We start from the raw sequence: 25,229 nt of genomic DNA on the forward strand, positions 1-25,229 counted from the left end.
GGGTAGATGGATGGATGGATGGGTAGATGGATGGATGGATGGATGGATGGATGGATGGATGGATGAAATGGGTAGATGTATGGATGGGTAGATGGATGGATGGGTAGATGGATGGATAGATGGGTAGATGTATGGATGGTGTAGATGGATGGATGGATGGGTAGGTGGATGGATGGTTGGTTGGGTAGTTGGATGGATGGATGTATGGATGGGTAGATGGATGGATGGATGGATGGATGGATGGATGGATGGATGGATGGGTGGATGGGTAGATGGATGGATGGATGGGTGGATGGGTAGATGGATGGATGGATGGATGGGTAGGTGGATGGATGGATGGGTAGGTGGATGGGTAGATGGATGGATGGATGGGTAGGTGGATGGATGGATGGGTAGATGGATGGATGGATGGGTAGGTGGATGGATGGTTGGTTGGTTGGGTAGATGGATGGGTAGGTGGATGGATGGATGGTTGGTTGGTTGGTTGGTTGGGTAGCTGGATGGGTAGATGGATGGTTGGTTGGTTGGGTAGGTGGATGGGTAGGTGGATGGATGGGTAGATGTATGGATGGGTAGATGGATGGTTGGTTGGTTGGGTAGCTGGATGGGTAGATGGATGGTTGGTTGGTTGGGTAGCTGGATGGGTAGATGGATGGTTGGTTGGTTGGGTAGGTGGATGGGTAGATGGATGTATGGATGGGTAGATGGATGGATGGATGGGTAGATGTATGGATGGGTAGATGGATGTATGGATGGGTAGATGGATGGATGGATGGGTAGATGTATGGATGGGTAGATGGATGGATGGATGGGTAGATGTATGGATGGGTAGATGGATGTATGGATGGGTAGATGGATGGATGGATGGGTAGATTGATGGATGGATGGATGGATGGATGAAATGGGTAGATGTATGGATGGGTAGATGGATGGATAGATGGGTAGATGTATGGATGGTGTAGATGGATGGATGGGTAGATGGATGGATGGGTAGATGGATGTATGGATGGGTAGATGGATGGATGGATGGATGGATGGATGGATGGATGGGTAGATTGATGGATGGATGGATGGGTAGATTGATGGATGGATGGATGGATGGATGGATGGATGGATAGATGGATGGGTAGATGGATGGGTAGATGGATGGATGGATGGATGGATGGATGGATGGATGGATGGGTAGATGGATGGATAGATGGATGGATGGATGGATGGGTAGATGGATGGATGGATGGATGGGTAGATGGATGGATGGATAGGTAGATGGATGGATGGTTGGTTGGTTGGTTGTAGTTGGGTAGTTAGATGGGTAGATGTATGGATGGGTAGATGGATGGATGGATGGATGGATGGATGGATGAAATGGGTAGATGGATGGAGGGGTAGATGGATGGATAGATGGGTAGATGTATGGATGGTGTAGATGGATGGATGGGTAGATGGATGGATGGATGGATGGGTAGATGTATGGATGGGTAGAGATGGATGGATGGGTAGATGGATGGATGGATGGATGGGTAGATTGATGGATGGATGGATGGGTAGATTGATGGATGGATGGATGGATGGATGGATGGGTAGATGGATGGATGGATGGATGGGTAGATGGATGGGTAGATGGATGGATGGATGGGTAGATGGATGGATGGATAGGTAGATGGATGGATGGTTGGTTGGTTGGTTGGGTAGTTGGATGGGTAGATGGGTAGATGTATGGATGGGTAGATGGATGGATGGATGGGTAGGTGGATGGATGGGTAGATGGATGGATGGTTGGTTGGTTGGTTGGTTGGGTAGTTGGATGGGTAGATGGGTAGATGTATGGATGGGTAGATGGATGGATGGATGGGTAGGTGGATGGATGGGTAGATGGATGGATGGTTGGTTGGTTGGTTGGTTGGGTAGTTGGATGGGTAGATGGGTAGATGTATGGATGGGTAGATGTATGGATGGATGGGTAGATGGATGTGTATGGATGGATGGATGGATGGATGGATGGGTAGATGTATGGATGGATGGGTAGATGGATGGATGGTTGGTTGGTTGGTGGTAGCTGGTAGCTGGATGGTTGGGTAGATGAATGGATGGGTAGATGGATGGGTAGTTGGATGGGTAGATGTATGGATGGGTAGATGTATGGATGGGTAGATGGATGGATGGGTAGATGTATGGATGGGTGGGTAGATGGATGAATGGATGGATGGGTAGATGGGTGGGTAGATGGATGGATGGGTAGATGGTTGGTTGGGTAGATGGATGGGTAGATGGATGGATGGATGGATGGGTAGATGGATGGATGGGTAGATGTATGGATGGGTATGGATGGATGGATGGATGGATGGGTAGATGTATGGATGGGTAGATGTATGGATGGATGGATGGATGGGTAGGTGGATGGATGGTTGGTTGGGTAGTTGGATGGATGGATGTATGGATGGGTAGATGGATATATGGGTGGATGGGTGGATGGATGGATGGGTGGATGGGTAGATGGATGGATGGATGGATGGATGGGTGGATGGGTAGATGGATGGATGGATGGGTAGATGGATGGGTAGATGGATGGATGGATGGGTAGGTGGATGGATGGATGGGTAGGTGGATGGGTAGATGGATGGATGGATGGGTAGGTGGATGGATGGATGGATGGGTAGATGGATGGATGGATGGGTAGGTGGATGGATGGTTGGTTGGTTGGTTGGGTAGATGGATGGATGGATGGGTAGGTGGATGGATGGATGGTTGGTTGGTTGGGTAGCTGGATGGGTAGATGGATGGTTGGTTGGTTGGGTAGGTGCATGGGTAGGTGGATGGATGGGTAGATGTATGGATGGGTAGATGGATGGTTGGTTGGTTGGGTAGCTGGATGGGTAGATGGATGGTTGGTTGGTTGGGTAGCTGGATGGGTAGATGGATGGTTGGTTGGTTGGGTAGCTGGATGGGTAGATGGATGGTTGGTTGGTTGGGTAGGTGGATGGGTAGATTGATTGGTACTGTATATTTCCTGCCAGACTGCCGGGAGATCCTGCTTCCTCTGATGACAGAACAGCTGAAGTTTCATCTAGAGAACCAGGAGGAACTGGAGGCCTGCTGTCAGCTGCTGAGTAACATACTAGAGGTCCTCTACAGGAAGGATGTGGTGAGGAACACACACACACACACACACACACACACACACACACACACCACAGACCCCTCTGTTCTATACTGTCCCATACTGTCCCCTAAATTCAGACCCCTCTGTTCTATAGTGTCCCCTAAATTCAGACCCCTCTGTTCTATAGTGTCCCCTATATTCAGACCCCTCTGTTCTATAGTGTCCCCTATATTCAGACCCCTCTGTTCTATAGTGTCCCCTAAATTCAGACCCCTCTGTTCTATAGTGTCCCCTATATTCAGACCCCTCTGTTCTATAGTGTCCCCTAAATTCAGACCCCTCTGTTCTATAGTGTCCCCTATATTCAGACCCCTCTGTTCTATAGTGTCCCCTATATTCAGACCCCTCTGTTCTATAGTAAGTCGCTCTGGATAAGAGCGTCTGCTAAATTACTTAAATGTAAATGTATAGTGTGTCCTATATTCAGACCCCTCTGTTCTAGTGTGTCCTATATTCAGACCCCTCTGTTCTATAGTGTGTCCTATATTCAGACCCCTCTGTTCTATAGTGTGTCCTATATTCAGACCCCTCTGTTCTAGTGTGTCCTATATTCAGACCCCTCTGTTCTATAGTGTGTCCTATATTCAGACCCCTCTGTTCTATAGTGTGTCCTATATTCAGACCCCTCTGTTCTATAGTGTGTCCTATATTCAGACCCCTCTGTTCTATAGTGTCCCCTATATTCAGACACCTCTGTTCTATAGTGTGTCCTATATTCAGACCCCTCTGTTCTATAGTGTGTCCTATATTCAGACCCCTTTGTTCTATAGTGTCCCCTATATTCAGACCCCTCTGTTCTATAGTGTGTCCTATATTCAGACCCCTCTGTTCTATAGTGTGTCCTATATTCAGACCCCTCTGTTCTATAGTGTCCCCTATATTCAGACCCCTCTGTTCTATAGTGTGTGTCCTATATTCAGACCCCTCTGTTCTATAGTGTCCCCTATATTCAGACCCCTCTGTTCTATAGTGTCCCCTATATTCAGACCCCTCTGTTCTATAGTGTGTCCTATATTCAGACCCCTCTGTTCTATAGTGTCCCCTATATTCAGACCCCTCTGTTCTATAGTGTGTCCTATATTCAGACCCCTCTGTTCTATAGTGTCCCCTATATTCAGACCCCTCTGTTCTATAGTGTGTCCTATATTCAGACCCCTCTGTTCTATAGTGTGTCCTATATTCAGACCCCTCTGTTCTATAGTGTCCCCTATATTCAGACCCCTCTGTTCTATAGTGTCCCCTATATTCAGACCCCTCTGTTCTATAGTGTCCCCTATATTCAGACCCCTCTGTTCTATAGTGTCCCCTATATTCAGACCCCTCTGTTCTATAGTGTGTCCTATATTCAGACCCCTCTGTTCTATAGTGTGTCCTATATTCAGACCCCTCTGTTCTATAGTGTCCCCTATATTCAGACCCCTCTGTTCTATAGTGTCCCCTATATTCAGACCCCTCTGTTCTATAGTGTCCCCTATATTCAGACCCCTCTGTTCTATAGTGTGTCCTATATTCAGACCCCTCTGTTCTATAGTGTGTCCTATATTCAGACCCCTCTGTTCTATAGTGTGTCCTATATTCAGACCCCTCTGTTCTATAGTGTGTCCTATATTCAGACCCCTCTGTTCTATAGTGTGTCCTATATTCAGACCCCTCTGTTCTAGTGTGTCCTATATTCAGACCCCTCTGTTCTATAGTGTCCCCTATATTCAGACCCCTCTGTTCTATAGTGTGTCCTATATTCAGACCCCTCTGTTCTATAGTGTGTCCTATATTCAGACCCCTCTGTTCTATAGTGTCCCCTATATTCAGACCCCTCTGTTCTATAGTGTGTCCTATATTCAGACCCCTCTGTTCTAGTGTGTCCTATATTCAGACCCCTCTGTTCTATAGTGTCCCCTATATTCAGACCCCTCTGTTCTATAGTGTGTCCTATATTCAGACCCCTCTGTTCTATAGTATATTCAGACCCCTCTGTTCTAGTGTGTCCTATATTCAGACCCCTCTGTTCTATAGTGTGTCCTATATTCAGACCCCTCTGTTCTATAGTGTGTCCTATATTCAGACCCCTCTGTTCTAGTGTGTCCTATATTCAGACCCCTCTGTTCTATAGTGTCCCCTATATTCAGACCCCTCTGTTCTATAGTGTCCCCTATATTCAGACCCCTCTGTTCTATAGTGTGTCCTATATTCAGACCCCTCTGTTCTATAGTGTCCCCTATATTCAGACCCCTCTGTTCTATAGTGTGTCCTATATTCAGACCCCTCTGTTCTATAGTGTGTGTCCTATATTCAGACCCCTCTGTTCTATAGTGTCCCCTATATTCAGACCCCTCTGTTCTATAGTGTCCCCTATATTCAGACCCCTCTGTTCTATAGTGTCCCCTATATTCAGACCCCTCTGTTCTATAGTGTGTCCTATATTCAGACCCCTCTGTTCTATAGTGTCCCCTATATTCAGACCCCTCTGTTCTATAGTGTCCCCTATATTCAGACCCCTCTGTTCTATATTGTGTCCTATATTCAGACCCCTCTGTTCTATAGTGTGTGTCCTATATTCAGACCCCTCTGTTCTATAGTGTGTCCCCTATATTCAGACCCCTCTGTTCTATAGTGTCCCCTATATTCAGACCCCTCTGTTCTATAGTGTCCCCTATATTCAGACCCCTCTGTTCTATAGTGTCCCCTATATTCAGACCCATGATCCACAAGAGGGCCCGTCACCGCAAAGCAGGACTAGTCTGATCTAGGACCTGTCCATACAATCTGATCTAGGACCTGTCCATACAATCTGATCTAGGACCTGTCCATACAATCTGATCTAGGACCTGTCCATACAATCTGATCTAGGACCTGGCCATACTATCTGATCTATGACCTGTCCATACAATCTGATCTAGGACCTGTCCATACAATCTGATCTAGGACCTGTCCATACAATCTGATCTAGTATCTGTACTAAATATAACATTGATCTCCACTAAGTCCACTCTCCACCATCCACTCCAGTCAATATAAGGTGATAGTGAAAAGCAGTTGTGCGACTGCTATATGGGATGTCTGTTGTGTATCAACGCCCTGCACTACAGAGTGTCTGATATCACACTAGATGGGATGTCTGTTGTAATCCACTTTCCATATCGGAGACAAATGATCATTTCATGGAGCCTTTCCTTCAATAATGGAGTTGTTTTCATTGGCAGAGCTCCCATAATTCAATACAGAGAGAACCATCGCTCAATAGCAGTTTTTTCTTCTCTCCAACCGTTCCCTGCACTCATTCTTACACTCCGTGTGACATGAATTCAGCCCTGAACTCCATTAGTTGTTGTCAAAAGACAGAGTGACGTCAGAGATGGTGTAGAAACAGGAGAGAGAGAGAGTCCAGAACTCTTGGGGTTGCATAATGTCATGCGTCATACCTGACTCATTGAGAGGAGAGATCAGATACTACCTTTAAAGATTGGAGATGGAGTGATGCTTATCCGTGTGTGTGTGTGTGTGTGTGTGTGTGTGTGTGTGTGTGTGTGTGTGTGTGTGTGTGAAACTAGTGCTGTGAATTATTGAATGTTTTGGGTGTGGTGGAAGCTGGTAGCTAGCGTGCCCCTGTCTTTGATGGATTCCTCCACAGACTTCCCAGATCCCTGCTCCCCCCTGCCCGCTGTGCCCTTCTCCCTCCTGGCTAGCCATGATTGGCTGAGATAATGAAGGGGTAGGAAATGCCAAGAGATTAGATTCTGATTGGTCTGTAATGTCACAGTGGCTTCTTCGCAAACTCCAGGTGCTGCTGTGGTCAGAAGACTTGGAAATAGAGCTCTTTGGCCACGCGCACTTAGTGGTGGGTTCGCCGTCGAAAAAAATGACATTTATGCAGAAAAATACCTCATACCTACTGGAAAATATGGTGGTGGATAAATGATGTTATGTTATAATATGGTAGTGGATCATTGATGTTCTGGTATAATATGGTAGTGGGTAATTGATGTTCTGGTATAATATGGTGATGATGTTCTGGTATAATATGGTAGTGGATCATTGATGTTCTGGTAGTGGATCATTGATGTTCTGGTATAATATGGTAGTGGATCATTGATGTTCTGGTATAATATGGTAGTGGATCATTGATGTTCTGGTATAATATGGTAGTGATGTTCTGGTATAATATGGTAGTGGATCATTGATGTTCTGGTATAATATGGTAGTGGATCATTGATGTTCTGGTATAATATGGTAGTGGATCATTGATGTTCTGGTATAATATGGTAGTGGGTCATTGATGTTCTGGTATAATATGGTAGTGGATCATTGATGTATTATGGTATGATGTTATGGTATAATATGGTAGTGATGTTCTGGTATAATATGGTAGTGGGTCATTGATGTTCTGGTATAATATAATTGATGGTATAATAGTGGGTCATTGATGTTCTGGTATAATATGGTAGTGGTCATTGATGTTCTGGTATAATATGGTAGTGGGTCATTGATGTTCTGGTATAATATGGTAGTGGATCATTGATGTTCTGGTATAATATGGTAGTGGTCATTGATGTTCTGGTATAATAGTGGGTCATTGATGTTCTGGTAGTGGGTCATTGATGTTCTGGTATAATATGGTAGTGGATCATTGATGTTCTGGTATAATATGGTAGTGGGTCATTGATGTTCTGGTATAATATGGTAGTGGATCATTGATGTTCTGGTATAATATGGTAGTGGATCATTGATGTTCTATATAATATGGTAGTGGTCATTGATGTTCTGGTATAATATGGTAGTGGATCATTGATGTTCTGGTATAATATGGTATTGATGTTCTGGTATAATATGGTAGTGATGTTATGGTATAATATGGTATTGATGTTATGGTATAATATGGTAGTGATGTTCTGGTATAATATGGTAGTGGATCATTGATGTTCTGGTATAATATGGTAGTGGATCATTGATGTTCTGGTATAATATGGTAGTGGATCATTGATGTTCTGGTATAATATGGTAGTGGGTCATTGATGTTCTGGTATAATATGGTAGTGATGTTATGGTATAATATGGTAGTGATGTTCTGGTATAATATGGTAGTGGATCATTGATGTTCTGGTATAATATGGTAGTGGATCATTGATGTTCTGGTATAATATGGTAGTGATGTTATGGTATAATATGGTAGTGGATCATTGATGTTCTGGTATAATATGGTAGTGGGTCATTGATGTTCTGGTATAATATGGTAGTGGATCATTGATGTTCTGGTATAATATGGTAGTGATGTTCTGGTATAATATGGTAGTGGGTCATTGATGTTCTGGTATAATATGGTAGTGGGTCATTGATGTTCTGGTATAATATGGTAGTGGATCATTGATGTTCTGGTATAATATGGTAGTCATTGATGTTCTGGTATAATATGGTTGATGTTCTGGTATAATATGGTAGTGGGTCATTGATGTTCTGGTATAATATGGTAGTGGATCATTGATGTTCTGGTATAATATGGTAGTGGATCATTGATGTTCTGGTATAATATGGATCATTGATGTTATGGTGTGGTCATTGATGTTCTGGTATAATATGGTAGTGGATCATTGATGTTCTGGTATAATATGGTAGTGATGTTCTGGTATAATATGGTAGTGGGTCATTGATGTTCTGGTATAATATGGTAGTGATGTTCTGGTATAATATGGTAGTGGATCATTGATGTTCTGGTATAATATGGTAGTGGATCATTGATGTTCTGGTATAATATGGTAGTGGATCATTGATGTTCTGGTATAATATGGTAGTGGATCATTGATGTTCTGGTATAATATGGTAGTCATTGATGTTCTGGTATCATGGTAGTGGATCATTGATGTTCTGGTATAATATGGTAGTGGATCATTGATGTTCTGGTATAATATGGTAGTGATGTTCTGGTATCATTGATGTTCTGGTATAATATGGTAGTGGATCATTGATGTTCTGGTATAATATGGTAGTGGATCATTGATGTTCTGGTATAATATGGTAGTGGATCATTGATGTTCTGGTATAATATGGTAGTGATGTTCTGGTATAATATGGTAGTGGATCATTGATGTTCTGGTATAATATGGTAGTGGATCATTGATGTTCTGGTATAATATGGTAGTGGGTCATTGATGTTCTGGTATAATATGGTAGTGGATCATTGATGTTCTGGTATAATATGGTAGTGGATCATTGATGTTCTGGTATAATATGGTAGTGATGTTCTGGTATAATATGGTAGTGATGTTCTGGTATAAAGTGATGGTATAATAGTGGGTCATTGATGTTCTGGTATAATATGGTAGTGGGTCATTGATGTTCTGGTATAATATGGTAGTGGGTCATTGATGTTCTGGTATAATATGGTAGTGGTCATTGATGTTCTGGTATAATATGGGTGATGTTCTGGTATAATATGGTAGTGATGTTCTGGTATAATATGGTAGTGATGTTCTGGTATAATATGGTAGTGATGTTCTGGTATAATATGGTAGTGGGTCATTGATGTTCTGGTATAATATGGTAGTGGATCATTGATGTTCTGGTATAATATGGTAGTGGATCATTGATGTTCTGGTATAATATGGTAGTGGGTCATTGATGTTCTGGTATAATATGGTAGTGATGTTCTGGTATAATATGGTAGTGGATCATTGATGTTCTGGTATAATATGGTAGTGGATCATTGATGTTCTGGTATAATATGGTAGTGGGTCATTGATGTTCTGGTATAATATGGTAGTGGATCATTGATGTTCTGGTATAATATGGTAGTGGATCATTGATGTTCTGGTATAATATGGTAGTGATGTTATGGTATAATATGGTAGTGATGTTCTGGTATAATATGGTAGTGGGTCATTGATGTTCTGGTATAATATGGTAGTGGGTCATTGATGTTCTGGTATAATATGGTAGTGGGTCATTGATGTTCTGGTATAATATGGTAGTGGATCATTGATGTTCTGGTATAATATGGTAGTGATGTTCTGGTATAATATGGTAGTGGGTCATTGATGTTCTGGTATAATATGGTAGTGGGTCATTGATGTTCTGGTATAATATGGTAGTGGGTCATTGATGTTCTGGTATAATATGGTAGTGGGTCATTGATGTTATGGTAGTGGGTCATTGATGTTCTGGTATAATATGGTAGTGATGTTCTGGTATAATATGGTGGTGGGTCATTGATGTTCTGGTATAATATGGTAGTGATGTTCTGGTATAATATGGTAGTGGATCATTGATGTTCTGGTATAATATGGTAGTGATGTTCTGGTATAATATGGTAGTGGATCATTGATGTTCTGGTATAATATGGTAGTGGATCATTGATGTTCTGGTATAATATGGTAGTGGATCATTGATGTTCTGGTATAATATGGTAGTGGATCATTGATGTTCTGGTATAATATGGTAGTGATGTTCTGGTATAATATGGTAGTGATGTTCTGGTATAATATGGTAGTGGATCATTGATGTTATGGTATAATATGGTAGTGGGTCATTGATGTTCTGGTATAATATGGTAGTGGGTCATTGATGTTCTGGTATAATATGGTAGTGGGTCATTGATGTTCTGGTATAATATGGTAGTGATGTTCTGGTATAATATGGTAGTGATGTTCTGGTATAATATGGTAGTGATGTTCTGGTATAATATGGTAGTGATGTTCTGGTATAATATGGTAGTGGATCATTGATGTTCTGGTATAATATGGTAGTGGGTCATTGATGTTCTGGTATAATATGGTAGTGATGTTCTGGTATAATATGGTAGTGGATCATTGATGTTCTGGTATAATATGGTAGTGGGTCATTGATGTTCTGGTATAATATGGTAGTGGTGTTCTGGTATAATATGGTAGTGGATCATTGATGTTCTGGTATAATATGGTAGTGGGTCATTGATGTTCTGGTATAATATGGTAGTGATGTTCTGGTATAATATGGTAGTGGATCATTGATGTTCTGGTATAATATGGTAGTGGGTCATTGATGTTCTGGTATAATATGGTAGTGGATCATTGATGTTCTGGTATAATATGGTAGTGATGTTCTGGTATAATATGGTAATATGGTTCTGGTATAATGGATCATTGATGTTCTGGTATAATATGGTAGTGGGTCATTGATGTTCTGGTATAATATGGTAGTGATGTTCTGGTATAATATGGTAGTGGATCATTGATGTTCTGGTATAATATGGTGGATCATTGATGTTCTGGTATAATATGGTAGTGGGTCATTGATGTTATGGTATAATATGGTAGTGGGTCATTGATGTTCTGGTATAATATGGTAGTGGGTCATTGATGTTCTGGTATAATATGGTAGTGGATCATTGATGTTCTGGTATAATATGGTGGATCATTGATGTTCTGGTATAATATGGTAGTGATGTTCTGGTATAATATGGTAGTGGATCATTGATGTTCTGGTATAATATGGTAGTGGATCATTGATGTTCTGGTATAATATGGTAGTGATGTTCTGGTATAATATGGTGGATCATTGATGTTCTGGTATAATATGGTAGTGGGTCATTGATGTTCTGGTATAATATGGTAGTGGGTCATTGATGTTCTGGTATAATATGGTAGTGGGTCATTGATGTTATGGTATAATATGGTAGTGGGTCATTGATGTTATGGTATAATATGGTAGTGGGTCATTGATGTTATGGTATAATATGGTAGTGGGTCATTGATGTTATGGTATAATATGGTAGTGGGTCATTGATGTTATGGTATAATATGGTAGTGGGTCATTGATGTTATGGGTCTATTTGGGTCTATTTGGCTTCAACAGCATCATGAACTTTACCAAGTACCAGGACATTTTAGCCCAAAATGTGGTTGCCTGAAAATGGGCCCCAAGTAGATCTTCCATCAAGACAACGACCCTAAGCCCAAGTCAAAATGGGGGCGGCAGGGTAGTCTAGTGGTTAGAGGGGGGTGGGGGGGGCAGGTAGTCTAGTGGTTAGAGCGTTGGACTAGTAACCGAAAGGTTGCAAGATCGAATCTCTGAGCTGACAAGGTAAAAATCTGTTGTTCCGTGACACTGAGGCCGAGCCAATCATCCTCTCAGCTGAGAGGCCTCTCTTGTTCCCCGGTAGGCCGTCATTGTAAATAAGAGTTTGTTCTTAACTGACTTGCCTAGTTAAATAAAATGTTTCCCCTGCTCTAAGTACGTTGGTAACCAGTTTATAACAGCAATAAGGCTCCTCGGGGTTGTGATATATGGTCAGTATACCACAGCTAACAGGTGTATCCAGGCACTCCGCGTTGCGTCGTGCTTAAGAACAGCTCTTAGCAGTGGTATATTGGCGATATACCACACCCCCTCATCATGCCGTACTGCTTAAATATATCACAAACCCCAAGGTGCCTTATTGCTGTTATAAACTGGTTAACCGACATAAAACAAGCATTTTTGCATCATACCCGTTATATATTGTCTGATATACGCACAGTTGAACTACTGTTTCAGCCAATTAGCATCCAGGAACCAAACTAGCCAGTTTTATAAATATCGACATACACGGTTGAAAACAGAGTCTATAGATTTCCTCAGTGAAATATCAGCCTAACATAATCTCTTGTCTTCCTCCTCCTCCTCTTTCTCCTCCTCCTCATCCTCCTCTTTCTCCTCCTCCTCATCCTCCTCTTTCTCCTCCTCCTCATCCTCCTCCTTCTCCTCCTCCTCTTTCTCCTCCTCCTCATCCTCCTCTTTCTCCTCCTGCTCATCCTCCTCTTTCTCCTCCTCCTCATCCTCCTCCTGCTCATCCTCCTCTTTCTCCTCCTCCTCATCCTCCTCCTCCTCCTCCTGTTTCCTCCTCTTTCTCCTCCTCCTCATCCTCCTCTTTCTCCATCCTCCTCATCCTCCTCTTTCTCCTCCTCCTCCTTTCCTCCTCCTTTCTCTCCTCCTCATCCTCCTCTTCCCTCCTCCTCATCCTCCTCTTTCTCCTCTCTTCTCCTCCTCATTCCTCCTCTCTAACCCTCCTCCTCCTCATCCTCCTCTTTCTCCTCCTCATCCTCCTCTTTCTCCTCCTCATTCTCCTCCTCATCCTCCTCTTTCTCCTCCTCATTCTCCTCCTCTTTCTCTGAAATATCAGCCTCCTCATTCTCTCTTTCTCCTCCTCTCCTCCTCCTCAACCTTTCTCCTCCTCATCCTCCTCCTCATCCTCCCTCCTCCTCCTCTTTCTCCTCCTCTCTCCTCCTTTTCTCCTCCTCCTCCTCCTCTTTCTCCTCCTCTTTCTCCTCCTCTTTCTCCTCATCCTCCTCCCTCCTCATCCTCATCATCCTCCTCCTCTTCCTCCTCCTCCTCGTGTCCAGGGTCCTACTCAGTGGCATGTCCAGATCATCATGGAGAAGCTCCTGAGGACCGTCAACAGAACAGTCATCTCCATGGGCAGAGACTCTCCTCTCATTGTAAGTGACTCTTCTTCAAACCTCCCAAACCAACCTCATGAACCTCCTAGAAGTCTCTTCCTACTTCTTCCCTACTCTACTGTGTCTGTGAATCTGACAACCAGGATTTCAGGAAAAACCCTGACAACTTCTGATAAAAGTTTCTACAATTTTGCAACTCTTATCCTCCCTCTGCGACATCAACTTCAATCCACAGCACCGCAGAGCGATAGAAACCTTGTTGTAAGTGAGTCGTCCCTCGACTCCCACAGCTTCATGTAGATTCAGTCCAAAGGTTCCCTCGACTCCCACAGCTTCATGTAGATTCAGTCCAAAGGTTCCCTCGACTCCCACAGCTTCATGTAGATTCAGTCCAAAGGTTCCGTCGACTCACACAGCTTCATGTAGATTCAGTCCAAAGGTTCCGTCGACTCCCACAGCTTCATGTAGATTCAGTCCAAAGGTTCCGTCGACTCCACAGCTTCATGTAGATTCAGTCCAAAGGTTCCCTCGACTCCACAGCTTCATGTAGATTCAGTCCAAAGGTTCAGTCGACCCTCTTCATGTAGATTCACAGCTTCATGTAGATTCAGTCCAAAGGTTATCGACTCCCACAGCTTCATGTAGATTCAGTCCAAAGGTTCCGTCGACTCCCACAGCTTCATGTAGATTCAGTCCAAAGGTTCCCTCGACTCCCACAGCTTCATGTAGATTCAGTCCAAAGGTTCCGTCGACTCCCACAGCTTCATGTAGATTCAGTCCAAAGGTTCCCTCGACTCACACAGCTTCATGTAGATTCAGTCCAAAGGTTCCCTCGACTCCCACAGCTTCATGTAGATTCAGTCCAAAGGTTCCGTCGACTCACACAGCTTCATGTAGATTCAGTCCAAAGGTTCCGTCGACTCCCACAGCTTCATGTAGATTCAGTCCAAAGGTTCCGTCGACTCCCACAGCTTCATGTAGATTCAGTCCAAAGGTTCCGTCGACTCCCACAGCTTCATGTAGATTCAGTCCAAAGGTTCCGTCGACTCACACAGCTTCATGTAGATTCAGTCCAAAGGTTCCGTCGACTCCCACAGCTTCATGTAGATTCAGTCCAAAGGTTCCGTCGACTCCCACAGCTTCATGTAGATTCAGTCCAAAGGTTCCCTCGACTCCCACAGCTTCATGTAGATTCAGTCCAAAGGTTCCCTCGACTCCCACAGCTTCATGTAGATTCAGTCCAAAGGTTCCTCGACTCCCACAGCTTCATGTAGATTCAGTCCAAAGGTTCCGTCGACTCACACAGCTTCATGTAGATTCAGTCCAAAGGTTCCCTCGACTCACACAGCTTCATGTAGATTCAGTCCAAAGGTTCCCTCGACTCCCACAGCTTCATGTAGATTCAGTCCAAAGGTTCCCTCGACTCCCACAGCTTCATGTAGATTCAGTCCAAAGGTTCCCTCGACTCCCACAGCTTCATGTAGATTCAGTCCAAAGGTTCCCTCGACTCCCACAGCTTCATGTAGATTCAGTCCAAAGGTTCCCTCGACTCCCACAGCTTCATGTAGATTCAGTCCAAAGGTTCCATGTAGATTCGACTCCCACAGCTTCATGTAGATTCAGTCCAAAGGTTCCTCGACTCCCACAGCTTCATGTAGATTCAGTCCAAAGGTTCCTCGACTCCCACAGCTTCATGTAGATTCAGTCCAAAGGTTCCTCGACTCACACAGCTTCATGTAGATTCAGTCCAAAGGTTCCCTCGACTCCCACAGCTTCATGTAGATTCAGTCCAAAGGTTCCCTCGACTCCACACAGCTTCATGTAGATTCAGTCCAAAGGTTCCCTTGATCTCCTCACTGCTCTCATCTGCTTGATGAGCCCCAACATGTTTCAGTGTGTGTGTGTACCGTGTGTATGTGTGTGTGTGTACCATGCGTGTGTACCGTGTGTGTGTGTGTTCCGTGTGTGTGTTCCGTGTGTGTGTGTGTACTGTGTGTGTACCATGTGTGTGTGTGTGTGTGTGTGTGTGTGTGTGTGTGTGTGTGTGTGTGTGTGTGTGTGTGTGTTCCGTGTGTGTGTGTTGTGTGTGTGTGTGTGTGTGTGTGTGTGTGTTCCGTGTGTGTGTGTGTGTATGTTTCGTGTGTGTGTGTTCCGTGTGTCTGTGTCTGTGTTCCGTCACCTAATACAGACAGCGTTCCTAAATCCAGACCCATGCAGGTTCTCTGTGAGTTATCTAATCAGTGGATTCTCTTTTGTCCCGAATGGTACACTGTGTCCTATTGGCCTCCTATAGGGCTGTGGTCTAAAGTAGTGGTTCTATTTAGGGAACAGGGTTCCATTTGGCACACTGGTTCTGTGACACTGAGGCCGAGCCAATCATCCTCTCAGCTGGAACTCTGAGACAATTAATTCACTGGTAAATCATCCGTCGTCCTGACGATGCTCCTCCCGCCGCGACGGGGCACTCATCCATTTACACTAGGCTCCTCCCGCCGCGACGGGGCACTCATCCATTTACACCAGGCTCCTCCCGCCGCGACGGGGCACTCATCCATTTACACGAGGCTCCTCCCGCCGCGACAGGGCACTCATCCATTTACACGAGGCTCCTCCCGCCGCGACAGGGCACTCATCCATTTACACGAGGCTCCTCCCGCCGCGACGGGGCACTCATCCATTTACACGAGGCTCCTCCCGCCGCGACAGGGCACTCATCCATTTACACGAGGCTCCTCCCGCCGCGACAGGGCACTCATCCATTTACACGAGGCTCCTCCCGCCGCGACAGGGCACTCATCCATTTACACGAGGCTCCTCCCGCCGCGACAGGGCACTCATCCATTTACACCAGGCTCCTCCCGCCGCGACGGGGCACTCATCCATTTACACCAGGCTCCTCCCGCCGCGACAGGGCACTCATCCATTTACACGAGGCTCCTCCCGCCGCGACAGGGCACTCATCCATTTACACGAGGCTCCTCCCGCCGCGACAGGGCACTCATCCATTTACACGAGGCTCCTCCCGCCGCGACAGGGCACTCATCCATTTACACGAGGCTCCTCCCGCCGCGACAGGGCACTCATCCATTTACACGAGGCTCCTCCCGCCGCGACAGGGCACTCATCCATTTACACGAGGCTGACTCTCTCCTTAGAGACCTACCTTAACCCCACTACAGTCTGACTGTCTCTCCTTAGAGACCTACCTCAACCCCACTACAGTCTGACTGTCTCTCCTTAGAGACCTACCTCAACCCCACTACAGTCTGACTGTCTCTCCTTAGAGACCTACCTCAACCCCACTACAGTCTGACTGTCTCTCCTAGAGACCTACCTCAACCCCACTACAGTCTGACTGTCTCTCCTTAGAGACCTACCTCAACCCCACTACAGTCTGACTGTCTCTCCTTAGAGACCTACCTCAACCCCACTACAGTCTGACTGTCTCTCCTTAGAGACCTACCTCAACCCCACTACAGTCTGACTGTCTCTCCTTAGAGACCCACCTCAACCCCACTACAGTCTGACTGTCTCTCCTTAGAGACCTACCTCAACCCCACTACAGTCTGACTGTCTCTCCTTAGAGACCTACCTTAACCCCACTACAGTCTGACTGTCTCTCCTTAGAGATCTACCTCAAACCCACTACAGTCGGACTGTCTCTCCCTAGAGACCTTAACCCCACTACAGTCTGACTGTCGTTCCTTAGAGACCTAAACCCCACTACAGTCTGACTGTCTCTCATTAGAGACCTCAACCCCACTACAGTCTGACTGTCTCTCCTTAGAGACCTCAACCCCACTACAGTCTGACTGTCTCTCCTTAGAGACCTGTGTGTGAGCCTCAACTCTCAGGCCTCTGTCTCTGTGAGCTGCTGTCCGTCATTGCATTTAAAGCAGTCAGTCTATTATTATTTAATGATCAATAAGAACAGGGTTGAATTTCGAACAGACCCGAGACCCAGTTAAACTGACTGCATCTAACTGACCTTGTTCTTCTGAGCTGAGTTGCAGGAAGCCACTTACATTTATCCTTTACATTTCTCTATTCTCCCTTTCCCCTCTCATTCACCCTCTCTCTCCCCTCTCATTCTCCCTCTCTCTCCCCTCTCATTCTCCCTCTCTCTCCCCTCTCATTCTCCCTCTCTCTCCCCCTCTCATTCTCCCTCTCTCTCCCCTCTCATTCTCCCTCTCTCTCCCTCTCATTCTCCCTCTCTCATTCTCCCTCTCTCTCCCCTCTCATTCTCCCTCTCTCCCTCTCCTCTCATTCTCCCTCTCATTCTCCCCCTCTCCATTCCCTCCCTCTCTCTCCCCTCTCATTCTCCCTCTCTCTCCCCCCTTCTCATTCTCCCCCCTCTCTCTCCCCTCATTCTCATTCTCTCATTCTCTCTCTCTCCCCTCTCATTCTCCCTCTCTCTCCCCTCTCATTCCCTCTCTCTCCCCTCTCATTCCCCTCTCTCATTCTCCCTCTCATTCTCCCCTCTCTCTCCCCTCTCTCATTCCCTCTCTCTCCCCTCTCATTCTCTCTCTCCCCCTCTCATTCTCCCTCTCTCTCCCTCTCTCTCTCTCTCATTCTCCCTCTCATTCTCTCCCTCTCATTCTCTCCTCTCATTCCTCTCTCTCTCTCTCCCCTCTCATTCTCCCTCTCATTCCCCTCTCTCTCTCCCCCTCTCATTCTCCCTCTCTCTCCCTCTCATTCTCCTCTCTCTCCCCTCTCATTCTCCCTCTGATTCATCTCTCTCTGATTCCTCTCATTCTCCATCCCTCTCATTCCTCCTCCCTCTCATCCTCAGTGTAATACAGCTCTGATTCCATCTCTCTCCCTCTCATTCTCCCTCTCTCATTCTCCCTCTCATTCTACAGCTCCCATCTCATTCTCCATATATAGAATACAGCTCTGATTCCATCCCTACAGCTCTGATTCCATCCTCAGTGTAATCAGCTCTTCCATCTCATATAGTATATATACAGCTCTGATCCATCCTCAGTGTAATACAGCTCTGATTCCATCCTCAGTGTAATACAGCTCTGATTCCATCCTCAGTGTAATACAGCTCTGATTCCATCCTCAGTGTAATACAGCTCTTCCATCCCTCAGTGAATCCATCCTCAGTGTAATACAGCTCTGATTCCATCCTCAGTGTAATACAGCTCTGATTCCATCCTCAGTGTAATAATCCACAGCTCTGATTCCATCCTCAGTGTAATACAGCTCTGATTCCATCCTCAGTGTAATACAGCTCTGATTCCATCCTCAGTGTAATACAGCTCTGATTCCATCCTCAGTGTAATACAGCTCTGATTCCATCCTCAGTGTAATACAGCTCTGATTCCATCCTCAGTGTAATACAGCTCTGATTCCATCCTCAGTGTAACACAGCTCTGATTCCATCCTCAGTGTAATACAGCTCTGATTCCATCCTCAGTGTAATACAGCTCTGATTCCATCCTCAGTGTAATACAGCTCTGATTCCATCCTCAGTGTAATACAGCTCTGATTCCATCCTCAGTGTAATACAGCTCTGATTCCATCCTCAGTGTACAGCTCTGATTCCATCCTCAGAGGTGTAATACAGCTCTGATTCCATCCTCAGTATAATACAGCCTGTCTGTAGTCCTGATTGTAACACAGCCTGTCTGTCCTCCACCACTTCACGCTACCCACAGTACTGCAGCAGGACACACACAGAAAGCAGAATCATAGTGAGATATGGCGCTGCATCATAATGTCTTGATGCAGACGAGCAGCGCCCTGCGTTCCCTCGTAGAGATGAACACACGAGCAGCGCCCTGCGTTCCCTCGTAGAGATGAACACACGAGCAGCGCCCTGCGTTCCCTCGTAGAGATGAACACACAACGTGTCGTCCTTTGTAGACCCGTCCTCCAGCTGCCTGCTGTGTCAGTTGGTTTTAAAACCAGCATCTTATTACTAGTGTCTCTATCACTACCGACCAGCACCACATAATATAACATTTACATTAGTAAATAGTTTATTCATTTATTAATCATTACGTCATTAAGATAGTTATTCACACTTTTATAAACCACACGTTGATGTATGTCCTTGTTTGTTCCAAAGGGGGGGGGGTTCCCATAATGCCCCATAATGCCCCATAATGCCCCATAATGCCCCATAATGCCCCTTCATCCCTTGTCTGTTCCAAAGGCTGAACTGAGATGGGGGGATTCCCATAATGCCCCATAATGCCCCATAATGCCCCATAATGCCCCTTCATCCTGGAACATGCTTCTGTAGATTGTAAAGTTAGGAGAGTTTAGTGTCCTTGTCTGTTTTTAAGACTCTGATCGACAACACTGTTTGTGATAACTGCAGTCGTTTCTAATCTTTAACCTGTGATACTTTGTCTTGTGTGTATCCTGTAGCCTAGTGGTTAGAGTGTAGAGGCGGCAGGGTAGCCTAGTGGTTAGAGTGTAGAGGTGGCAGGGTAGCCTAGTGGTTAGAGTGTAGAGGTGGCAGGGTAGCCTAGTGGTTAGAGTGTAGAGGGGGCAGGGTAGCCTAGTGGTTAGAGTGTAGAGGTGGCAGGGTAGCCTAGTGGTTAGAGTGTAGAGGGGGCAGGGTAGCCTAGTGGTTAGAGTGAGAGGAGGCAGGGTAGCCTAGTGGTTAGAGTGTAGAGGCGGCAGGGTAGCCTAGTGGTTAGAGTGTAGAGGCGGCAGGGTAGCCTAGTGGTTAGAGTGTAGAGGCGGCAGGGTAGCCTAGTGGTTAGAGTGTAGAGGCGGCAGGGTAGCCTAGTGGTTAGAGTGTAGAGGACGGCAGGGTAGCCTAGTGGTTAGAGTGTAGAGGGGGCAGGGTAGCCTAGTGGTTAGAGTGTAGAGGGGGCAGGGTAGCCTAGTGGTTAGAGTGTAGAGGGGCAGGGTAGCCTAATGGTTAGAGTGAGGGGAGGGGCAGGGTAGCCTAGTGGTTAGAGTGGAGAGGCGGCAGGGTAGCCTAGTGGTTAGAGTGTAGAGGCGGCAGGGTAGCCTAGTGGTTAGAGTGTAGAGGTGGCAGGGTAGCCTAGTGGTTAGGGTGTAGGGACGGCAGGGTAGCCTAGTGGTTAGAGTGTAGGGACGGCAGGGTAGCCTAGTGGTTAGAGTGTAGAGGGGGCAGGGTAGCCTAGTGGTTAGAGTGTAGAGGGGGCAGGGTAGCCTAGTGGTTAGAGTGTAGAGGGGGCAGGGTAGCCTAATGGTTAGAGTGTAGGGGCGGCAGGGTAGCCTAGTGGTTAGAGTGTAGAGGCGGCAGGGTAGCCTAGTGGTTAGAGTGTAGAGGCGGCAGGGTAGCCTAGTGGTTAGACTGTAGGGACGGCAGGTAGCCTAGTGGTTAGAGTGTGGAGGGGGCAGGGTAGCCTAATGGTTAGAGTGTAGGGACGGCAGGTAGCCTAGTGGTTAGAGTGTAGGGGCGGCAGGGTAGCCTAGTGGTTAGAGTGTAGAGGAGGCAGGTAGCCTAGTGGTTAAAGTGTAGGGGCGGCAGGGTAGCCTAGTGGTTAGAGTGTAGGGGCGGCAGGGTAGCCTAGTGGTTAGAGTGTAGGGGCGGCAGGGTAGCCTAGTGGTTAGAGCGTTGGACTAGTAACCGGAAGGTTGCAAGTTCAAACCCCCGAGCTGACAAGGTACAAATCTGTCGTTCTGCCCCTGAACAGGCAGTTAACCCACTGTTCCTAGGCTGTCATTGAAAATAAGAATTTGTTCTTAACTGACTTGCCTAGTTAAATAAAGGTATTTTTGCGTGGCTCATCTCATGTGTGGGCTATTTAGACTTTAGAAATGGTTTGAGTGACCGGTGTAATTTGTCACTAAAAGATGGGCATGCCGTTGTTAAACATCCCAGCCTGATGCCCCTTGAGGTCTCAAAATGTCCCCTAAAATGTCCCCTAGAACATATCAGTTATATATGATGCCGCCACCCCTGTGCTTCACAGTTGGGATGGTGTTCTTCGGCTTGCCTTTTGTGATGCTGCCACCCCCGTGCTTCACGGTTGGGATGGTGTTCTTCGGCTTGCCTTTTGTGATGCCACCACCCCTGTGCTTCACGTTTGGGATGGTGTTCTTCGGCTTGCCTTTTGTGATGCCACCACCCCTGTGCTTCACGTTTGGGATGGTGTTCTTCGGCTTGCCTTTTGTGATGCTGCCACCCCTGTGCTTCACGGTTGGGATGGTGTTCTTCGGCTTGCCTTTTGTGATGCTGCCACCCCTGTGCTTCACGGTTGGGATGGTGTTCTTCGGCTTGCCTTTTGTGATGCTGCCACCCCTGTGCTTCACGGTTGGGATGGTGTTCTTCGGCTTGCCTTTTGTGATGCCACCACCCCTGCCACCCCTGTGCTTCACAGTTGGGATGGTGTTCTTCTGCTTGCCAGTTTTTGATGCTGCCACCCCCGTGCTTCACGGTTGGGATGGTGTTCTTCGGCTTGCCTTTTGTGATGCTGCCACCCCCGTGCTTCACGGTTGGGATGGTGTTCTTCAGCTTGCAAGACTCCCCCTTTTTCCTCCAAACATAACAATGGTCATTATGGCCAAACAGTTCTATTTTTGTTTCATCAGACCAGGAGGACATTTCTCCAAAAAGTACGATATTTGTCCCCATGTGCAGTTGCAAACCGTAGTCTGGCTTTTTTTTATGGAAGTTTTGGAGCAGTGGCTTCTTCCTTGCTGAGCGGCCTTTCAGGTTATGTTGATATAGGACTCGTTTTACTGTGGATATAGATACTTTTGTACCTGTTTCCTCCAGCATCTTCACAAGGTCCTTTGCTGTTGTTCTGGGATTGATTTGCACTTTTCGCACCGAAGCACGTTCATCTCTAGGAGACAGAACGCCTCTCCTTCCTGAGCGGTATGACGGCTGCCTGGTTCCATGGTATTTATACTTGTGTACTATTGTTTGTACAGATGAATGTGGTACCTTCAGGCGTTTGGAAATTGCTCCCAAGGATGAACCAAAATGGTGGAGGTCTACAATTTTTTTTCTGAAGGATTGACTGATTTCTTTTGATTTGCACATGAAGTCAAGCAAAGAGGCACTGAGTTTGTAGGTAGGCCTTGAAATACATCTACAGGTACACCTCCAATTGACTCAAGTTATGTTAATTAGCCTATCAGAAACTTCTAAAGCCATGACATTTTCTGGAATTTTCAAAGATTTTTAAAGGCACAGTCAACTTAGTGTATGTAAACTTCTGACCCACTGGAATTGTGATACAGTGAATTAATCTGTCTGTTAACAATTGTTGGAAAAATTACTTGTGTCATGCACAAGGTAGATGTCCTAACCTACTTGCCAAAACTATAGTTTGTTAACGAGATGTGTGGAGTGATTGAAAAACAAGTTTTAATGTCTCCAACCAAAGTGTATGTACATTTCCGACTTCAACTGTATGTTCTCCCCTCCTCTGTTCCAAAATGCAGGTGTGTTCTCTCCAAGTGTCAGAGCAGACGTTTTCAAATCTGGTTTGTGTGTGTTTCTCTGTCATGTTGAGATCTTTGTTTGTGTGTGTTTCTCTGTCATGTTGAGATCTTTGTTTGTGTGTGTTTCTCTGTCATGTTGAGATCTTTGTTTCTGTGTTTCTATGTCATGTTGAGATCTTTGTTTGTGTGTGTTTCTCTGTCATGTTGAGATCTTTGTTTGTGTGTGTTTCATTTGATCTTTGTCTCTGTGAGATCTTTGTTTCTGTGTTTCTATGTCATGTTGAGATCTTTGTTTGTGTGTGTTTCTCTGTCATGTTGAGATCTTTGTTTGTGTGTGTTTCTCTGTCATGTTGAGATCTTTGTCTCTGTGTTTCTATGTCATGTTGAGATCTTTGTTTCTGTGTTTCTCTGTCATGTTGAGATCTTTGTTTCTGTGTTTCTATGTCATGTTGAGATCTTTGTTTGTGTGTGTTTCTCTGTCATGTTGAGATCTTTGTTTGTGTGTGTTTCTTTGTCATGTTGAGATCTTTGTCTCTGTGTTTCTATGTCATGTTGAGATCTTTGTTTGTGTGTGTTTCTCTGTCATGTTGAGATCTTTGTTTGTGTGTGTTTCTCTGTCATGTTGAGATCTTTGTTTGTGTGTGTTTCTATGTCATGTTGAGATCTTTGTTTTGTAATGACCTTCATGAACACACGGCTCATTTTTCACATTTTATTTTTTTTGTATATTAAATTTGTTCAGTTTTTGCTATTTTAAAAACAGTATAAAATACACAGTATTGCACATAGTAATCAATTGCACTTCTTTTAAGGTGTACGTACAGATGAACATGTATTTATATGGTTTATGCTACAGTACAACTATTGAAGGAGAATCCCACCCTCCTTCCATAATACAAGAGAGAGTGGTGCTGGTAATGAAGTACTTATCAGCTAACAGGAAGGAGAGAGAGAGTGGTGCTGGTAATGAAGTACTTATCAGCTAACAGGAAGGAGAGAGAGAGTGGTGCTGGTAATGAAGTACTTATCAGCTAACAGGAAGCAGAGAGAGAGTGGTGCTGGTAATGAAGTACTTATCAGCTAACAGGAAGCAGAGAGTGAGAGTGGTGCTGGTAATGAAGTACTTATCAGCTAACAGGAAGCAGAGAGAGAGTGGTGCTGGTAATGAAGTACTTATCAGCTAACAGGAAGCAGAGAGTGAGAGTGGTGCTGGTAATGAAGTACTTATCAGCTAACAGGAAGCAGAGAGTGAGAGTGGTGCTGGTAATGAAGTACTTATCAGCTAACAGGAAGCAGAGAGAGAGAGTGGTGCTGGTAATGAAGTACTTATCAGCTAACAGGAAGCAGAGAGAGAGTGGTGCTGGTAATGAAGTACTTATCAGCTAACAGGAAGCAGAGAGAGAGAGTGGTGCTGGTAATGAAGTACTTATCAGCTAACAGGAAGGAGAGAGAGAGTGGTGCTGGTAATGAAGTACTTATCAGCTAACAGGAAGCAGAGAGTGGTGCTGGTAATGAAGTACTTATCAGCTAACAGGAAGCAGAGAGAGAGTGGTGCTGGTAATGAAGTACTTATCAGCTAACAGGAAGGAGAGAGAGAGTGGTGCTGGTAATGAAGTACTTATCAGCTAACAGGAAGCAGAGAGAGAGAGTGGTGCTGGTAATGAAGTACTTATCAGCTAACAGGAAGCAGAGAGTGGTGCTGGTAATGAAGTACTTATCAGCTAACAGGAAGCAGAGAGTGAGAGTGGTGCTGGTAATGAAGTACTTATCAGCTAACAGGAAGCAGAGAGAGAGAGTGGTGCTGGTAATGAAGTACTTATCAGCTAACAGGAAGCAGAGAGTGGTGCTGGTAATGAAGTACTTATCAGCTAACAGGAAGCAGAGAGTGAGAATGCATGGGGGCTGGCTGAGGAAGAATATAGAATATATACATCAGTGTTATGTCAGCTCTAATATCAGTAGTATATCAGTACTAATACCAGTAGTATATCAGTACTAATATATGTAGTACTAATATCAGTAGTATATCAGTACTAATATATGTAGTACTAATACCAGTAGTATGTCATTAGTATATCTGTACTAATACCAGTAGTACTAATACCAGTAGTATATCAACACTAATACCAGTAGCACTAATGCCAGTAGTATATCAGTACTAATACCAGTAGTACTAATGCCAGTAACATATCCAGTAGTATACCAGTTGTATTACAGTAGTATTCCACCCATACATGTAGCAATCATACTAATAGTATAGCAGTAGCAATCATACC

The 25,229-nt window shown here is 45.1% G+C and overlaps 1 protein-coding gene across 1 annotated transcript in view; it reads left to right on the top strand.

Moving 5' to 3' along the window:
- Positions 1-13,878, top strand: part of LOC135570124 (dedicator of cytokinesis protein 1-like) — a 157,868-nt gene extending 143,990 nt beyond the window's left edge. Inside the window, 2 exon segments of the mRNA XM_065016192.1 lie at positions 3,015-3,142; positions 13,507-13,878. Of these exon segments, the coding sequence (XP_064872264.1) occupies positions 3,015-3,142; positions 13,507-13,863 (485 nt within the window). The 3' untranslated portion in view covers positions 13,864-13,878.
- Positions 13,879-25,229: the final 11,351 nt, after the last annotated feature.

This window comes from Oncorhynchus nerka, unplaced genomic scaffold (assembly GCF_034236695.1).
Source record: "Oncorhynchus nerka isolate Pitt River unplaced genomic scaffold, Oner_Uvic_2.0 unplaced_scaffold_1087, whole genome shotgun sequence".
Lineage (NCBI taxonomy): Eukaryota > Metazoa > Chordata > Actinopteri > Salmoniformes > Salmonidae > Oncorhynchus > Oncorhynchus nerka.